The sequence below is a fragment of the Schistocerca gregaria genome, chromosome 3 (assembly GCF_023897955.1).
Source record: "Schistocerca gregaria isolate iqSchGreg1 chromosome 3, iqSchGreg1.2, whole genome shotgun sequence".
Classification (NCBI taxonomy): Eukaryota; Metazoa; Arthropoda; class Insecta; order Orthoptera; family Acrididae; genus Schistocerca; species Schistocerca gregaria.
The window spans coordinates 714,150,557-714,167,271 of record NC_064922.1 but is presented as its reverse complement, the minus strand read 5'-3'; the positions used below and the strand labels follow the sequence as shown (position 1 = coordinate 714,167,271).

At 44.3% G+C, this 16,715-nt stretch overlaps 1 protein-coding gene across 1 annotated transcript in view; it reads left to right on the top strand.

Annotated features, from left to right (window-relative positions):
• LOC126355569 (pickpocket protein 28-like) overlaps nt 1–16,715 on the top strand; it is a 137,653-nt gene that overhangs the window by 114,594 nt on the left and 6,344 nt on the right. The window contains exons 9-10 of the mRNA XM_050005931.1: nt 1,949–2,141; nt 2,228–2,319. Coding sequence (XP_049861888.1) covers nt 1,949–2,141; nt 2,228–2,319 — 285 coding nt within the window. The remainder of the gene's footprint in view (nt 1–1,948; nt 2,142–2,227; nt 2,320–16,715) is intronic.

Here is a 16,715-nt window from a genome sequence, read left to right as displayed (position 1 = left end):
GTTTCCGTGGCATTTCCTGGGTATCTTGGTCATTCTGGAAGGCACAATGGATAAAAGCAAGTATGAATCTATCCTTGGAGACCATGTCCAGCGCTACAGGCAGTTTGTTTTTCTCGGCCCCATAGCATCTACCAGCAGGACAGTAAAACGTGTCACGCACCTCACAGTGCACGTGAGTGGTTCGAAGAACACCAGGATGAGTACACAGTAATCCCCTGTTAATGTAACTTCCTGGATATAAACCCAATAGAGAAGCTGTGGGACCTACTCGATCGGGCTATTCGCGCGATTGATCCTCAGCCAAAAAAACTAGCCCAGATGGCCACGGCAGTGGAGTCAAAATGGCTCCACAAATCAGTCAGTACCTCCCAGAACCTCCTGCACTTCTCGTAGTGATCCGCACAGCAAAAGATGGTTATTAAAGCTTTTTATAGCTTTTCATGTCTATGTTGCAAGACAGCGTATATCTTCATGATGACTATCCATCTTCCGAGATGACAGCCTCTGTATTCACAAGGCTGCACACGCACGTTTCTGATTTGTCGAACACTCGACATCTTATTACACCTTGACTGGTCTCGAACATAAAGGAAATGACTGGATCTGGTGTTTTTTGGAACGGGGAGGGGAGTGAAACTTAGCAACCAAGATCACCACAGTACAAGGTGTACAAGGTGGTCCATTGATAGTGACCGGGCCAAATATCTCACGAAATAAGCATCAAACGAAAAAACTACAAAGAACGAAACTCGTCTAGCTATGGTTGGGCGGTTAGATGGCGCTGCCATAGGTCAAACGGATATTAATTGCGTTTTTTTAAGAAATAGGAACTCCCATTTTTATTACATATTCGTGTAGTACGTAAAGAAATATTAATGTTTTAGTTGGATAGACGGTGCTGTAATAGTCACAAACATATGGCTCACAATTTTAGACGAACAGTTGGTAACAGGTAGGTTTTTTAAATTAAAATACAGAAAGTAGGTACGTTTGAAGATTTTATTTGGGTTGTTCCAATGTGGTACATGTACCTATGTGAACTTATCATTTCTGACAACGCATGCTGTTGCAGCGTGATTACATTAATGCAATAAATGCTTAAAATGATGTCCGTCAACCTCAATGCATTTGGCAATACGTGTAACGACATTCCTCTCAATAGCGAGTAGTTCGACTTCCGTAATGTTCGCACATGTATTGGCAACTTTCCCCACAGAAAGAAATCCGGGGACGTCAGATCCGGTGAACGCGCGGGCTATGGTGTGGTGCTTCGACGACCAATCCACCTGTCATGAAATATGCTATTCAATACCGCTTCAAGCGCACGCGAGCTATGTGCCGGACGTCCATCATGTTGGAAGTACATCGCCATTCTGTCATGCAGTGAAACATCTTGTAGTAATATCGGTAGAACATTACGTAGGAAATCAGCATACATTGGACCATTTACATTGCCATCGATAAAATGGGGGCCAATTATCCTTCCTCCCATAATGCCGCACCATGCAGTAACCCGCCAAGGTCGCTCATGTTCCATTTGTCGAAGCTATCGTGGATTTTCCGTTGCGCAATAGTGCATATTATGACGGTTTACGCTGCCGCTGTTGGTGAATGACGCTTCGTCGCTAAACAGAAAGCGTGTAAAAAATCTGTCATTGTCCCGTAATTTCTCTTGGCCCCGTCACATGATGGCTTCATCTGGACATGGAATATTTGAAAAAAGTTTTAGGCTCTATTTCTCGTCGAACTGAGACCATTAGCGAGGATACAGAGGATGGTAGTCTAGAGTGTGTTAACGTAATCTGTCCTGGTGCCGACAAAATGTTTGTATCGTGTGCTTATTTCTGTTAGATGGCTTTCATTTAGTCGGTCATCTTGAAAATAAAGCAAACAATTCTCAGTGTTTCGCTTAGAATGGTAGCTGAGGCGGATCTGATGGTGCCTGCAGATAAGATGGAGATCAGCCTGACGCAGACGAATGACGGGCCAGAGGCTGGTCCCAGCTCAGAGCGCACCAACTGCAGCTGCCTGCCCGGCTGCTCCGAGATCAGCTACAGCAGCAGCACCTTCTCCAGCAGACTCTGGGTCCACCACCTGCGATCCGAGTACACCGCGAACGTCAGCAACGTCTCCCATGTCATGTGAGTCAGGTAGCGCCTATCGTCCCCTGGTTCGCTATTATTGGGCATTGCTAACTCTAGTGTTTATCGTTTGAATTTCTTTTCAGAGAGAACTTGGCGCTGGTACATATCTTCTTCACCGAGTCTCAGTTCACATCCATGCTGAAAGCAGAACTATTTGGATTCACAGAGTTCCTTTGTAAGTAACAGTACACATGCATACTTACTACTGGAAAACTGACCATAAAAGTTGTGTATGGCCAAAACCTCTCTGCCCAAATCTCAACTTTCATGGACAGAGAAATGAATCTAGTGTCTTTTGGCACAGCATGGTTACTAGGAACTGTGTTGACAGTCACGAGAGATCCTCTAATGACATACCTAAAATTATGTATCGTTGTACAAAGACAACCTAGAAAATCTACACTCCTGGAAATTGAAATAAGAACACCGTGAATTCATTGTCTCAGGAAGGGGAAACTTTATTGACACATTCCTGGGGTCAGATACATCACATGATCACACTGACAGAACCACAGGCACATAGACACAGGCAACAGAGCATGCACAATGTCGGCACTAGTACAGTGTATATCCACCAATCGCAGCAATGCAGGCTGCTATTCTACCATGGAGACGATCGTAGAGATGCTGGATGTAGTCCTGTGGAACGGCTTGCCATGCCATTTCCACCTGGCGCCTCAGTTGGACCAGCGTTCGTGCTGGACGTGCAGACCGCGTGAGACGACGCTTCATCCAGTTCCAAACATGCTCAATGGGGGACAGATCCGGAGATCTTGCTGGCCAGGGTAGTTGACTTACACCTTCTAGAGCACTTTGGGTGGCACGGGATACATGCGGACGTGCATTGTCCTGTTGGAACAGCAAGTTCCCTTGCCGGTCTACGAATGGTAGAACGATGGGTTCGATGACGGTTTGGAAGTACCGTGCACTATTCAGTGTCCCCTCGATGATCACCAGAGGTGTACGGCCAGTGCAGGAGGTCGCTCCCCAACCATGATGCCGGGTGTTGGCCCTGTGTGCCTCGGTCGTATGCAGTCCTGATTGTGGCGCTCACCTGCACTGCGCCAAACACGCATACGACCATCATTGGCACCAAGGCAGAAGCGACTCTCATCGCTGAAGACGACACGTCTACATTCGTCCCTCCATTCACGCCTGTCGCGACACCACTGGAGGCGGGCTGCACGATGTTGGGGCGTGAGCGGAAGACGGCCTAACGGTGTACGGGACCGTAGCCCAGCTTCATGGAGACGGTTGCGAATGGTCCTCGCCGATACCCCAGGAGCAACAGTGTCCCTAATTTGTTGGGAAGTGGCGGTGCGGTCCCCTACGGCACTGCGTAGGATCCTACGGTCTTGGCGTGCATCCGTGCGTCGCTGCGGTCCGGTCCCAGGTCGACGGGCACGTGCACCTTCCGCCGACCACTGGCGACAACATCGTTGTACTGTGGAGACCTCACGCCCCACGTGTTGAGCAATTCGGCGGTACGTCCACCCGGCCTCCCGCATGCCCACTATACGCCCTCGCTCAAAGTCCGTCAACTGCACATACGGTTCACGTCCACGCTGTCGCGGCATGCTACCAGTGTTAAAGACTGCGATGGAGCTCCGTATACCACGGCAAACTGACTGACACTGACGGCGGCGGTGCAGAAATGCTGCGCAGCTAGCGCCGTTCGACGGCCAACACCGCGGTTCCTGGTGTGTCCGCTGGGCCGTGCGTGTGATCATTGTTTGTACAGCCCTCTCGCAGTGTCCGGAGCAAGTATGGTGGGTCTGACACACCGGTGTCAATGTGTTCTTTTTCCATTTCCAGGAGTGTACTAGCAGAATTTAGGCGAAATTAATGCTTACCTGAGATAATATTGCTATTGGTATATACAGCAAGTTTGCCACAATTTACGAAAGTGTTGCGCCGAACAGAGTTTTTAGTAACAGGAAGTAGAAGAGAAGTCGAGCTGAATATTACTTATTGATAATTTCATTTGCGGCAGGCTCAATAATCATGAATGTTACAACGGAAAGTCCGTCGTGGCTGCAGGACCACCATCTTGCAAGGCGATGTGGGGCACCACACACCCCCAGTAATGGCCTCAGATACCTGTATGTAACTGAGTCGTGATAAGGACTTCGGTCCAATCACAACTTCACCAATATCTTAATTATAACAGGCAACACAATATGTGAAATTTGAGATGAATATCGAATGATAAGACAACCTTATATCAAGAATACTCTGAAAGAATTTTACGTTTAAAATTTCGTGAACGCAATATTGACAAAACTGTATATCACATCACCCCCCCCCCCCCCCAAAAAAAAAGAGAGGAACACCCTCTAAAATCCACAACTTATCATTAAAAAAAATACAAAAGTTATCCCAAACGCAACAATTTTCGAAAGTTTCAAGTTTTAATCGTGTGATGGTACACACTTAAATTTTGATATTTAATGTAACTGCTTATCTTCCGCTTTTAACAGACCTCCGCCATAAAATGATAAAATCAAGTGAAATTACAATGAAATCAATACCCTTAGCTGCTTTCAGGCGTTGGTATAAGTCAACGGGGACAGTTGAAAATGTGTGCCCCGACAGGGCCTCGAACCAGTGATCTAGTACTTACACGGCAAATGCTCTCTACATCTTTTATTTTTTCCGTTTTGTTTGACATAGTTCGTTGCGTTTGGTCTGGGCGGACGTCAAAAGACTTCCGTTCCAATTGATCGTCCATTCCTTGACTCAGTTCTTTTTATTAGAGAGAGCACGCAGCCCTCTGACGGAACACGCTGAGCTACCGTGCTGGCAGCCAGCTGAGCCACTGAGGGCACAGAGGAAGTTGCGCGACTGCAGGGACTTATCTCTGTCACGCCTCCCGTGAGACCCACTTTCGCAACTTATTGTTCCGCACTATATTCATAGTGATCACAGTGATCCCTCCCATTATACTCATTACTCGCGTCCTTACTGCCGATTCCCGTAAGAGTTTGGGCACTGTTCGTGCATCTGCATCTAAGAAGATGGTCAAATCGCCGGTGAGCTATATATATATATATATATATATATATATATATATATATATATATATATATATATATATATATATATATCCTCACAACATTTTTTATACATGAAGATGGTATCTGAACAGGACCATCTTTATATAAGCAGTTTAGTCCCTTAGAAATTCACACATATTTGAGCATTTTGCCAAAGCACCAGCAGCCCAAGCAAGTTATTTCTCGCGCAGTGACGTAGTGCTTGATAACTAATAACTATATTCCTCTAAGGAACCGTAGTGCACCACATCTAACAGAATTACGATGCAAACCTAATGGGCACAAAAAGAACTACTTGTACCAGTGCTTATAATAAAATTAAGTACAACAATGACATCTAATATAGCAAAGCCGCGCAGCCTGCGCTTTGTAACACTTACGAAGATCGTCAGCTTTTTGCTCACAAGCAATGTAGCCGACTCTAAATACACTTCCTGGTATTTTTCACCAGAATTCACAAGGCTTCTGATACTTTCACATGCACTACATCTAACGGCAAAAACCCTCAGCTTTTATCGCGCTTGCGGTGCCCAAAATTTTAATCACAGTAAGAATCCAGACACAAAAGTCCCTTTAATTTGTGGCGTCTGCTGTTCACACATGTCCACAGAATTTCAGTCTCTTTTGGCTGTAAGATTCTTTCTCTAAACCAATAGTGAAATTGTGCGTTACACGTGTTTTCGGAAGCCATACGATATATGATGATAAATAAGAATTTTTTAGCCAATATTTACGTGTTGCAATACTTTTATTTCCCCAGTGACGGATTTCCACAGAGCCTATCTGTCATTTCGGATTACTGTGCATAAATCGCCAAACCATAACGAGAGCACACTCCATTTATAAAACAGAGGCGCCACTTTGACTTGTCAAACACGCAAAACAGGGGAAATAACAAGTCTGCAGCACCAGTGCGCTACGGAGTGGAGGCGAGATCGTTCATCGGGCCGTTTTAGCTACGGCCTATAAGGAAAGACTGATGCCAGCCATGTCGCGCTGTAACAAATGGTTCAAATGGCTCTGAGCACTATGGGACTTAACTTCTGAGGTCATCAGTCCCCTAGAACTTAGAACTACTTAAACCTAACTAACCTAAGGACATCACAGACATCCATGCCCGAGGCAGGATTCGAACCTGCGAAGCTAGCGGTCGCGCAGTTCCAGACTGAAGCGCCTATGACCGCTCGGCCACTACTGCCGGCTTGCGCTGTAACACTTGACCACGAACGGCAGCTTTGCAGTGTGCTCAACTGGTTGCCAAGTGTCAGCCGTCGTCAGAAGAGTGTACCGTACAGTTGTGAGCAAACTGTGTCGGAGATAAGCAACTTCGAACGTGGGCAAATTATTGATGCTTCTGTATCTAAGGTTGCCGAAGTGTTTGCTGTTTCAAGAGACGTCATATCGAAGATTTATACTACATACAGGGAAAGTGGAAAATCATTGCCCACTAAGTCGCAACGCAGACGAAAGTGTGTGTTGAGTGTTCGTGACAGACGGCCATTGTGGTGGATTGTGACGAAAAATAAGAGGACGACGCCTGCAAAAATTACTGCAGACCTGAATGTCGTACTCTAGAGCACTGTCAGCACCAAAACAACACAAATGGAGCTCCACAGGCAGGAAAGTGCAGGGAGAGCTAGATTTCCAAAACGACTCATCAGAGACGCAAATGCGCGTAACAGGAAAACGTGGTGTCGAAGTCATAAAATTTGGACTATGGAGCAGTGGAAGAAAGTCATTTGGGTGTGAATTCTGGCGGACGTTTGGTGATGGATTGGGTAGCTATGTCTTGGTATACCGTGGCCCTATGGTTGCTGTCCAAGGTCGCATTACTCCAGGGTTTATGTGGCTATTTGGTCTGAACAGGTCCATCCCACCGTAAAATGTTTGTTCCCCAGAGGTGGCGCTGTGTTGGAAGTTGAATAGGCTCCTGTCCACACGGCTCATGTCGCCTGGGACTACACAAGTATGAGTAATGGCATCTCTCTTGGGCATCACAGTCATAAATCTCAATACTATTGAGCCTCCGTGGTATGCTTTAGAGAGAAGGGTGCATGACCTCTCTCCATCTCCATCATCAGTGCCTGAACTTGCAACTATTTTGCAGGAATAATGGTATAAGACTCCCTTGAGAACCATATAGGACCTGTGACTATACATTCAGAGACGAATGGAAGCCGTATCAAGTGCCGACGGAATGCGTCTGCCAGGCAGCCTCGTTGTTCCACCATACTTCATCTCTCCAGAAGGCGGTCTTCGCTCTCCAAGCTGCAATAGTTCGCGTCATGTAGGAAGGCGCCCACTTTTCAGCCGTTCTGGGCATCGTCCTCCATTAACCGCTAGCACCAAATAAGATGCGGATCCGTTAACCGCGAGTTACAATCAGACGGCGACAATCTCTCTCCTGCATGTTCCTTTGTTGCCGTATCGGTTTGTTGCAGGGTTCTCTAACATATTCTCAGTTCGAATATAATGAATTTACTTGAGACAGAGAAGTTGCTGTACATGCATCAGCACGGCTTTAGAATGCATCGCTCCTGCGAAACACAGCTCGCCGTTTTTCACATGATATCTTGCGAACTATGGATGAAGCCTCCCCCCCCCCCCCCCCCTGAACCATGGACCTTGCCGTTGGTGGGTAGGCTTGCGTGCCTCAGCGATACAGATGTACCGTAGGTGCAACCACAACGGAGGGGTATCTGTTGAGAGGCCAGACAAACATGTGGTTCCTGAAGAGGGGCAGCAGCCTTTTCAGTAGTTGCAGGGGCAACAGTGTGGATGATTGACTGATCTGGCCTTGCAACATGAACCAAAACGGGCTTGGTGTGCTGGTACTGCGAACGGCCGAAAGCAAGGGGAAACTACAGCCGTAATTTTTCCCGAGGCCATGCAGCTTTACTGTATGATTAAATGATGATTGCGTCCTCTTGGGTAAAATATTCCGAAGGTTAAATAGTCCCCCATTCGGATCTACGGGCGTGGACTACTCAGGAGGACGTCGTTATCAGGAGAAAGAAAACTGGAGTTCTACGGATCGGAGCGTGGAATGTCAGATTCTTTAATCGGGCAGGCAGGTTAGAAAATTTAAAAAAGGAAAATGGATAGGTTAAAGATAGATATAGTGGGAATTAGTGAAGTTCGGTGGCAGGAAGAACAAGACTTTTGGTCAGGTGAACACAGGGTTAAAAATACAAAATCAAATAAGGGTAATGCAGGAGTAGGTTTAATAATGAATAAAAAATAGGAGTGCGGGTAAGCTACTACAAACAGCACAGAGAACGCATTATTGTGGCCACGATAGACACAAATCCCATGCCTACTACAGTAGTACAAGTTTATATGCCAACTAGCTCTGCAGATGATGAAGAAATTGATGAAATGTATGATGAGATAAAAGAAATTATTCAGGTAGTGAAGGGAGACGAAAATTTAATAGTCATGGGTGACTGGAATTCGTCAGTAGGAAAAGGGAGAGAAGGAAACATAGTGGGTGAAGATGGATTGGGGCTAAAAAATGAAAGAGGAAGCCGTCTGGTAGAATTTTGCACAGAGCATGACTTAATCATAGCTAACACTTGGTTCAAGAATCATGAACGAAGGTTGTATACATGGAAGAATCCTGGAGATACTAAAAGGTATCAGATAGATTATATAATGGTAAGACAGAGATTTAGGAATCAGGTTTAAAATTGTAGGACATTTCCAGGGGCAGATGTGGACTCTGACCACAATCTATTGGTTGTGAACTGTAGATTAAAACTGAAGAAACTGCAAAAAGGTGGGAATTTAGGGAGATGGGAGCTGGATAAACTGACTAAACCAGAGGTTGTACAGAGTATCAAGGAGAGCATAAGAGAACAATTGACAGGAATGGGGGAATTAAATACAGTAGAAGAAGAATGGGTAGCTCTGAGGGATGAAGTAGTGAAGGCAGCAGAGGATAAAGTAGGTAAAAACACGAGGATAACAGAAGAAATATTGAATTTAATTGATGAAAGGAGAAAATATAAAAATGCAGTAAATGAAGCAGGCAAAAAGGAATACAAACGTCTCAAAAATTAGATCGACAGGAAGTGCAAAATGGCTAGAGGATGTATAAGCTTATCTCACTAGGGGTAAGATAGATACTGCCTACAGGAAAATTAAAGAGACCTTTGGAGAAAGGAGAACCACTTGTATGAATGTCAAGAGCTCAGATGGCAACCCATTTCTAAGCAAAGAAGGGAAGGTAGAAAGGTGGAAGGAGTATATAGAGGGTTTATACAAGGGCGATGTACTTGGGGACAATATTATGGAAATGGAAGAGGATGTAGATGAAGACGAAATGGGAGTTAAGATACTGCGTGAAGAGTTTGACAGAGCACTGAAAGATCTGAGTCGAAACAAGGCCCCGGGAGTAGACAACATTCCATTAGAACTATTGACGGCCTTAGGAGAGCCAGTCATGACAAACCTCTACCAGCTAGTGAGCAAGATGTATGAGACAGGCGAAATACCCTCAGACTTCAAGAAGAATATAATAATTCCAATCCCAAAGAAAGAAGGTGCTGACAAATGTGAAAATTGCCGAACTATAAGTTTAATAAGTCACAGCTGCAAAATACTAACGTGAATTCTTTACAGACGAATGGAAAAACTGGTAGATGCGGACCTCGGGGAGGATCAGTTTGGATTCCGTAGAAGTGTTGGAACACGTGAGGCAATACTGACCTTACGACATATCTTAGAAGAAAGATTAAGAAAAGGCAAACCTACGTTTCTAGCATTTGTAGACTTGGAGAAAGCTTTTGACAATGTTGACTGGAATACTCTCTTTCAAATTCTGAAGGTGGCAGGGGTAAAATACAGGGAGCAAAAGGCTATTTACAATTTGTACAGAAACAAGGTGGCAGTTATAAGAGTCGACTGGCATGAAAGGGAAGCAGTGGTTGGCAAAGGACTGAGACAGGGTGGTAGCCCCTCCCCGATGTTATTCAATCTGTATATTGAGCAAGCAGTGAAGGAAACAAAAGAAAAATTCGGAGTAGGTATTAAAATTCATGGAGAAGAAGTAAAAATTTTGAGGTTCGCCGATGACATTTTAATTCTGTCAGAGACAGCAAAGGACCTGGAAGAGCACTTGAACGGAATGGACAGTGTCTTGAAAGGAGGATATAAGATGAATATCAACAAAAACAAAAAGAGGATAATGGAATGTAGTCAAATTAAATCGGGTGATGCTGAGGGAATTAAATTAGGAAATGAGACACTTAAAGTAGTAAAGGAGTTTTGCTATTTAGGAAGTAAAATAACTGATGATGGTCGAAGTAGAGAGGATATAAAATGTAGACTGGCAATAGCAAGGAAAGCGTTTCTGAAGAAGAGAAATTTGTTAACATCGAATATAGATTTATGTATCAGGAAGTCGTTTCTGAAAGTATTTGTATGGAGTGTAGCCATGTATGGAAGTGAAACATGGACGATAACTAGTTTGGACAAGAAGAGAATAGAAGCTTTCGAAATGTGGTGCTACAGAAGAATGCTGAAGATAAGGTGGATAGATCACGTAACTAATGAGGAGGTATTGAATAGGATTGGGGAAAAGAGGAGTTTGTGGCACAACTTGACTAGAAGTAATGATCGGTTGGTAGGACATGTCCTGAGGCATCAAGGGATCACAAATTTAGCATTGGAGAGCCGCGTGGAGGGTAAAAATCGTAGAGGGAGACCAAGAGATGAATGCACTAAGCAGATTCAGAAGGATGTAGTTTGCAGTAGGTACTGGGAGATGAAGAAGCTTGCACAGGATAGAGTAGCATGGAGAGCTGCATCAAACCAGTCTCTCGACTGAAGACATCAACAACAACAACATGGATGAAGGGTACCAGACGGATGCCATATTCCTTGACTGCCATACCTAACTAAGGTACGAGCATATGGGATTGGTTCCCAAGTATGTGTGTGGCTCGAAGACTTCTTATGTAATAGAATCCAGTACGTTGTCCTCGATGGTGAGGGTATCATCTGGAGTGCCCCAGGGAAGTGTGGTAGGTCCGCTGTTGTTTTCTGTCTACATGAATGGTCTTTTGGATAGGGTGGATAGCAATGTGCGGCTGTTTGCTGATGATGCTGTGGTGTACGGGAAGGTGTCGTCGTTGAATGACTGTAGGAGGATACAAGATGACTTGGACAGGATTTGTGATTGGTGTAATGAATGGCAGCTAACTCTAAATGTAGATAAATGTAAATTAATGCAGATGAATAGGAAAAAGAATCCTGTAATGTTTGAATACCCCATTAGTAGTGTAGCGCTTGACACAGTCACGTCGATTAAATATTTGGGCGTAACATTGCAGAGGTATATGAAGTGGGACAACCATGTGATGACAGTTGTGGGGAAGGCGATTAGCCGTCTTCGGTTCATTGGTAGAATTTTTGGAAGATGTGGTTCACCTGTGAAGGAGACCGCTTATAAAACACTAATACGACCTTTTATTGAGTACTGCTCGAGCGTTTGGGATCCCTATCAGGTGGGATTGAGGGAGGACATAGAAGCAATTCAGAGGCAGGCTGCTACATTTGTTACCGGTAGTTTTGATCATCACGCGAGTGTTACGGAAATGCTTCAGGAACTCGGGTGGGAGTCTCTAGAGGAAAGGAGGTGTTCTTTTCGTGAATCGCTACTGAGGAAATTTAGAGAACCAGCATTTGAGGCTGATTGCAGTACAATTTTATTGCCGCCAACTTACATTTCGCGGAAAGGCCACAAAGATAAGATAAGAAAGATTAGGGCTCGTACAGAGGAATATAGACAGTCATTTTTCCCTCGTTCGTTTTGGGAGTGGAACAGGGAGAGAAGATGGTAGTTGTGGTACGAGGTACCCTCCGCCACGCACCGTATGGTGGATTGCGGAGTATGTATGTAGATGTAGATGTAGAATGCAGTTTCAACCACAGAGCGACGGAAATATTCGTTTACAAGTTGATGTTTCTTGTAGCAGTACATCTGTGAATGTTGCGCTCTTCCACCTTTCCTGATGTTAATTACAGAATGCCTGCGAATAATTATTTACTAGATAAGAACTTTTATTTATTGTGTAGTTGCCGCAGCGCAGGTGGAACAGGTGGCAGGCGTAGTCTGACCAGGAACTAAACGAACCTGCACCAGTCTTCATCCAATTAAAATCCGGTAAATCTTTTCAGATTCCACGAGCGTCTAAATAACTGACTACAATATGGTATCACTATCTGAATTTTGTTAATATCGCTTCAGCGTCTGAGTTCACTTCATATATGAAACACAGTGAAAGACAACACTATCACCAAGAAACGAGACAGTGCCTGCTACAATATCACCTCAATAATTGTGACATTTTAATAGTGAAATTAAGTCTAGGGAATGTCTTAGAAGTCGTGTGCTGCCCGCTGTTCGTCGGTTAAACGCCAATAGCGCTCGATATACCTGTTACCGCGTCGTCAGGATGGCATTAGAAACCTTTGCCTGAATTCGATCCTAGTGCTTGCAATACGGAACAAACACAGCATTTTTAGTACAAAAATTCATGTAAGATCTATAATACAAAATTATAACATCTGTTTATACTCCCCTAGCGTCCCCCAGCTGAACGTATCAGTTTTTACCACGACTGATCGTAAACACCATAATGTGTATCAGTAAATGTGTTAGCGTGATTTTCATATATATACGCCAAGTGACGATAATAACTGCGAAGTTCTCTACAGGCAGGTGAGGATATTTAGTTACTGTGTTTATAACTTCTTCAAACGTGAATCTGAGAGCGAAGCGCTTATGTTGGAAAATTTGAAGATAGGAGAGCGAACTGTAGTAGCACGTGTCGGCAACAGATCTACACAGAGGTGTAGAAACGTCACGGAAGGTTGGTTTCGTGTCGCAAGAAATCTGTAACACTAATTGATGGCTTTGACAAGGATGTTTCAAGGCGTCACAATTAGCTATGATAAAATTGGCTTCAAAGCAAGCGCTCCGTCTACGCAAAGTTGTTTGAAAGGCATTGGTTTCAAATACGTTAAAAACAACACCAGAAGAAAGCTTTTAATGGAATGAAGTTACATAGCTGCAGCAGGAGCAATATTCCTTAGAAAGATTCGGGAAGTAAGAGAAGAAAGTAGTTCAGTAGTGTATTACCGTGATGAAATATGGGTGAATCAGAATCACATAGGATAAAGTTGTCATGTAATTATTATACTTTTCTTCTGGTTTTGTTCCTGAGAGTAATCTAGTATTTAGGTGTAAGAAAAACAGTAGCGATTACCATTCGAAAGTGAAGGCTGACAGCCGGCCGCGGTGGTCTCGCGTGTCTTGGCGCGCAGTCCGGAACCGTGCGACTGCTACGGTCGCAGGTTCGAATCCTGTCTCGGGCATGGATGTGTGTGATGTCCTTAGGTTAGTTAGGTTTAAGTAGTTCTAAGTTCTAGGGGACTAATGACCACAGCAGTTGAGTCCCATAGTTCTCAGAGCCATTTGAACCAGTTTTAAGAAGTGGTTAACTGAACAGTTCTTGGAGTACCTTGGTTTCAAGTCAGTCATTGTAATGGGCATTGCCATTTATCATTCAGTTGTTGCAGAGACAATACCTATTACAAACAACAGAAAAGTGGATATTGCGCTATGGCTTAAAAATAAAAAAATATTCCACACAGCAGAAACCAGACACCCGCCAAACTACTGCAGCTCGTTAATTTATACAAATCACACTAGAAAATATACGAACTTAACTTCGTTGCACCTGAATATGGTCACACAGTTTTGAGACTGTGTGTATTGTTTATTGAACCGGGCGCCTAGGGACGACGGAGAGGCTTCGTCCCGTCTTAGCCCTCAATGGTTTACAACCCCACAACAGGCCACAGCAGTCCTCTCACCCTACCGTCTCCCCACACCGAACCCACGGCTACTGTGCTGTTCGGCCCCCAATGGACCTCCTCGGGAATGTCTCATACCAGACGAGTGTATCCCAACTGTTTTTGCGTGGTAGAGTAATTATGGTGTACGCGTACGTGGCATTAGTGGAGACAGTGTTTGCGCAGCAGTCTCCGATATAGTGTAACTGAGGCGGAATATGGAGAACCAGCCCGCATTCGCCGAGGCAGATGGAAAACCGCCTTAAAAAGCATCCACAGGCTAGCCGCACACCAGACCTCGACACTAATCCACCGGGCGGATTCGTGCCGAGGACCGGCACGCCTTCCCACTCGGGAAGCAGCGCGTTAGACCGCGCTGCTAACAGGGCGGGCTGTTTTGGGTTTACTTTCACACCTCTGTTATTACAAAGCAACCGATTTCATTTGGGCACGGATTAAAGGTAGACGGTAGAAAGGAACAAAAATTCAAGGTAACAGACTCCTGAGCACGAAGCAACAGACATAATCTTTACTTCAGCATGGGCAGACTGTGTGCAGCACGTTGAAAAGCTTCAGAATGAAGACTTTGTAGTGACGTAAAGATAGATACAAACCTTGAAGCTATCATCGTAAATTTGAAATCATATAATTCGGGCACAGAGTAGACAGCAATGAGGATGGTAGCATGATGCAGACTTTGGAACAAATTAAGATAATAGTAATTCTTCGTTTTAAAGACTCATGGTTTAAAAAATTGTTTTTTATCTCATCATATCAGTTGCATAAATAGTGTGTGAGAACTTCCTAGCTTTCATTGATTGGAAATTTACACAAAATGATATGCAGATATTGAACTTTCATGTGTGACTAATTATAATTTTTAACATGTTGCCCAAGGAGAAGAAGCTAGCTAGCTAAGTAATTGTAAAATTTAAGTCTTAAGCGGACGGATAAATTCTTGAAATACTCAGATAGTTCTACAGATTACCCCCTATCAAGGCACACACAAGAAAACGTCTTAAAATGACAGGTATGATTACCTGTCGTGATGTCGATCGTTACCGACGTTGTAGGGCAGAAGTCCCTCTAGATGTTCGAATAAGATGTTTCGTTGTTTCCCTGTTCCATGGATTAAAAATGCAATGTCTCACTGTTATGTCTAACGAGCTAGTTTACACTGTAATTCTGGTTGATAGTAAAAATATGACAATGTTACTGGGCATTTAGACAGTAGTCTTTTGTATTAGTCTCTGTAGTTACTACCTGTAATTCATTTTTACTCACAGTGATTTACACTTAACTAGTAACCACAGTCAACACACCCACACACATGCATTATAAAATTATTCGTTTTTTAAAACTCTATGGAATACAAGAAGTTTTCAAGCAAATATAAATGAATTCGGTTTGTGTTTGAAGTTACTTTGTTGTGTATTATATATTTAGTTATAAAACAGTCCAGTGAGCACTAAAATCGCAAATGTGGTAGTTAATTTTGGTGACCTTGTTGTGAGACAAGCGCCTTTTTCAGAAAAATCAGCTCTCAGCCGACGCGATGCGGAAGCTATGGAGCAGTGGACACAACGTCGTAAGCACCTCTCTAGTGTAGACGATGGACCTAAATCGGTTTTAAAATTTATTTTTCTCCTCAAAGATTTGAAAGTATAATATAATGTACTGTGGGCACATAAATCTGACTGTTGTCTGCAGCAACGTGGTCTGGCAACTCAGATATTGCCCGCTCTCTGCCATTATGCTTACGCAAACCTCATCCCTTCACGCTGCCCTATCGTTCTGCTTCCTTGCGGGAACACATTCCCTCGTGCCACAACTATAGTATAGTCGAGACGGCGTGAGAAGACCCCTGACAGCCAGCAGTGCTATTGCAGATTTCAGCTGCCAAGCGCTAACGGCTGCAGGCGGAAACAATAGGTGTCTACAGAGCTGTGACAACACTGATGTGTTGCCATAGAAAAGTTTACAAAATTGCGTTACGTTACTGGTTAAGGTGCGCTCGCGAAGTTGCCGCGCCGCGCCAGGTAGCCGACCGGTCTATGGGCGCCTTGTAACAGTTTGCGCGGCTCCCCCCTTCGGAGGTTCGAGTGCTCCCTCGGGCCTGTGTGTGTGTGTGTGTTGTCCATAGCGTAAGTTACTTTAAGTTAGATTAAGTAGTGTGTAAGCTTAGGGACCGATGACCTCACCGGTTTGGTTCCATAAGACCTTACCACAAATGTTCCAAGTTGCCGCTCCCAGCCTGTTGCAACTGTCAGGGATCAACTTACCGCCGACTGAACTAAAGTGTTCCATTCGCTGGCCCCATCTATCTCCGCTTCACTGTGGCTGCCTGCCGCCGACCTTTGCTTAACGTGATTCAGAAGAATAAAGATCTTCAGCTGAGCAATAATAACTTTATTGAGAGCGCGTATCTGACGACGCCCGACCTGCATGGACTGATCGGAGTTACGAAATTTGCTTCCGGCCTATACAGAAGGATCCTTAATCCTCAGAAAACTTCCGTAGTTAGGAGAGAAAACAGTACTCGTCCACACAAGCCAGGAGGCAAGGTACTCTTTACTAACTCAAAAAACAAGGAGTAATAATAATAAACAGAATGTATATAAAATCTAGAAAACACAGCGCCTCTAGAGGCTGG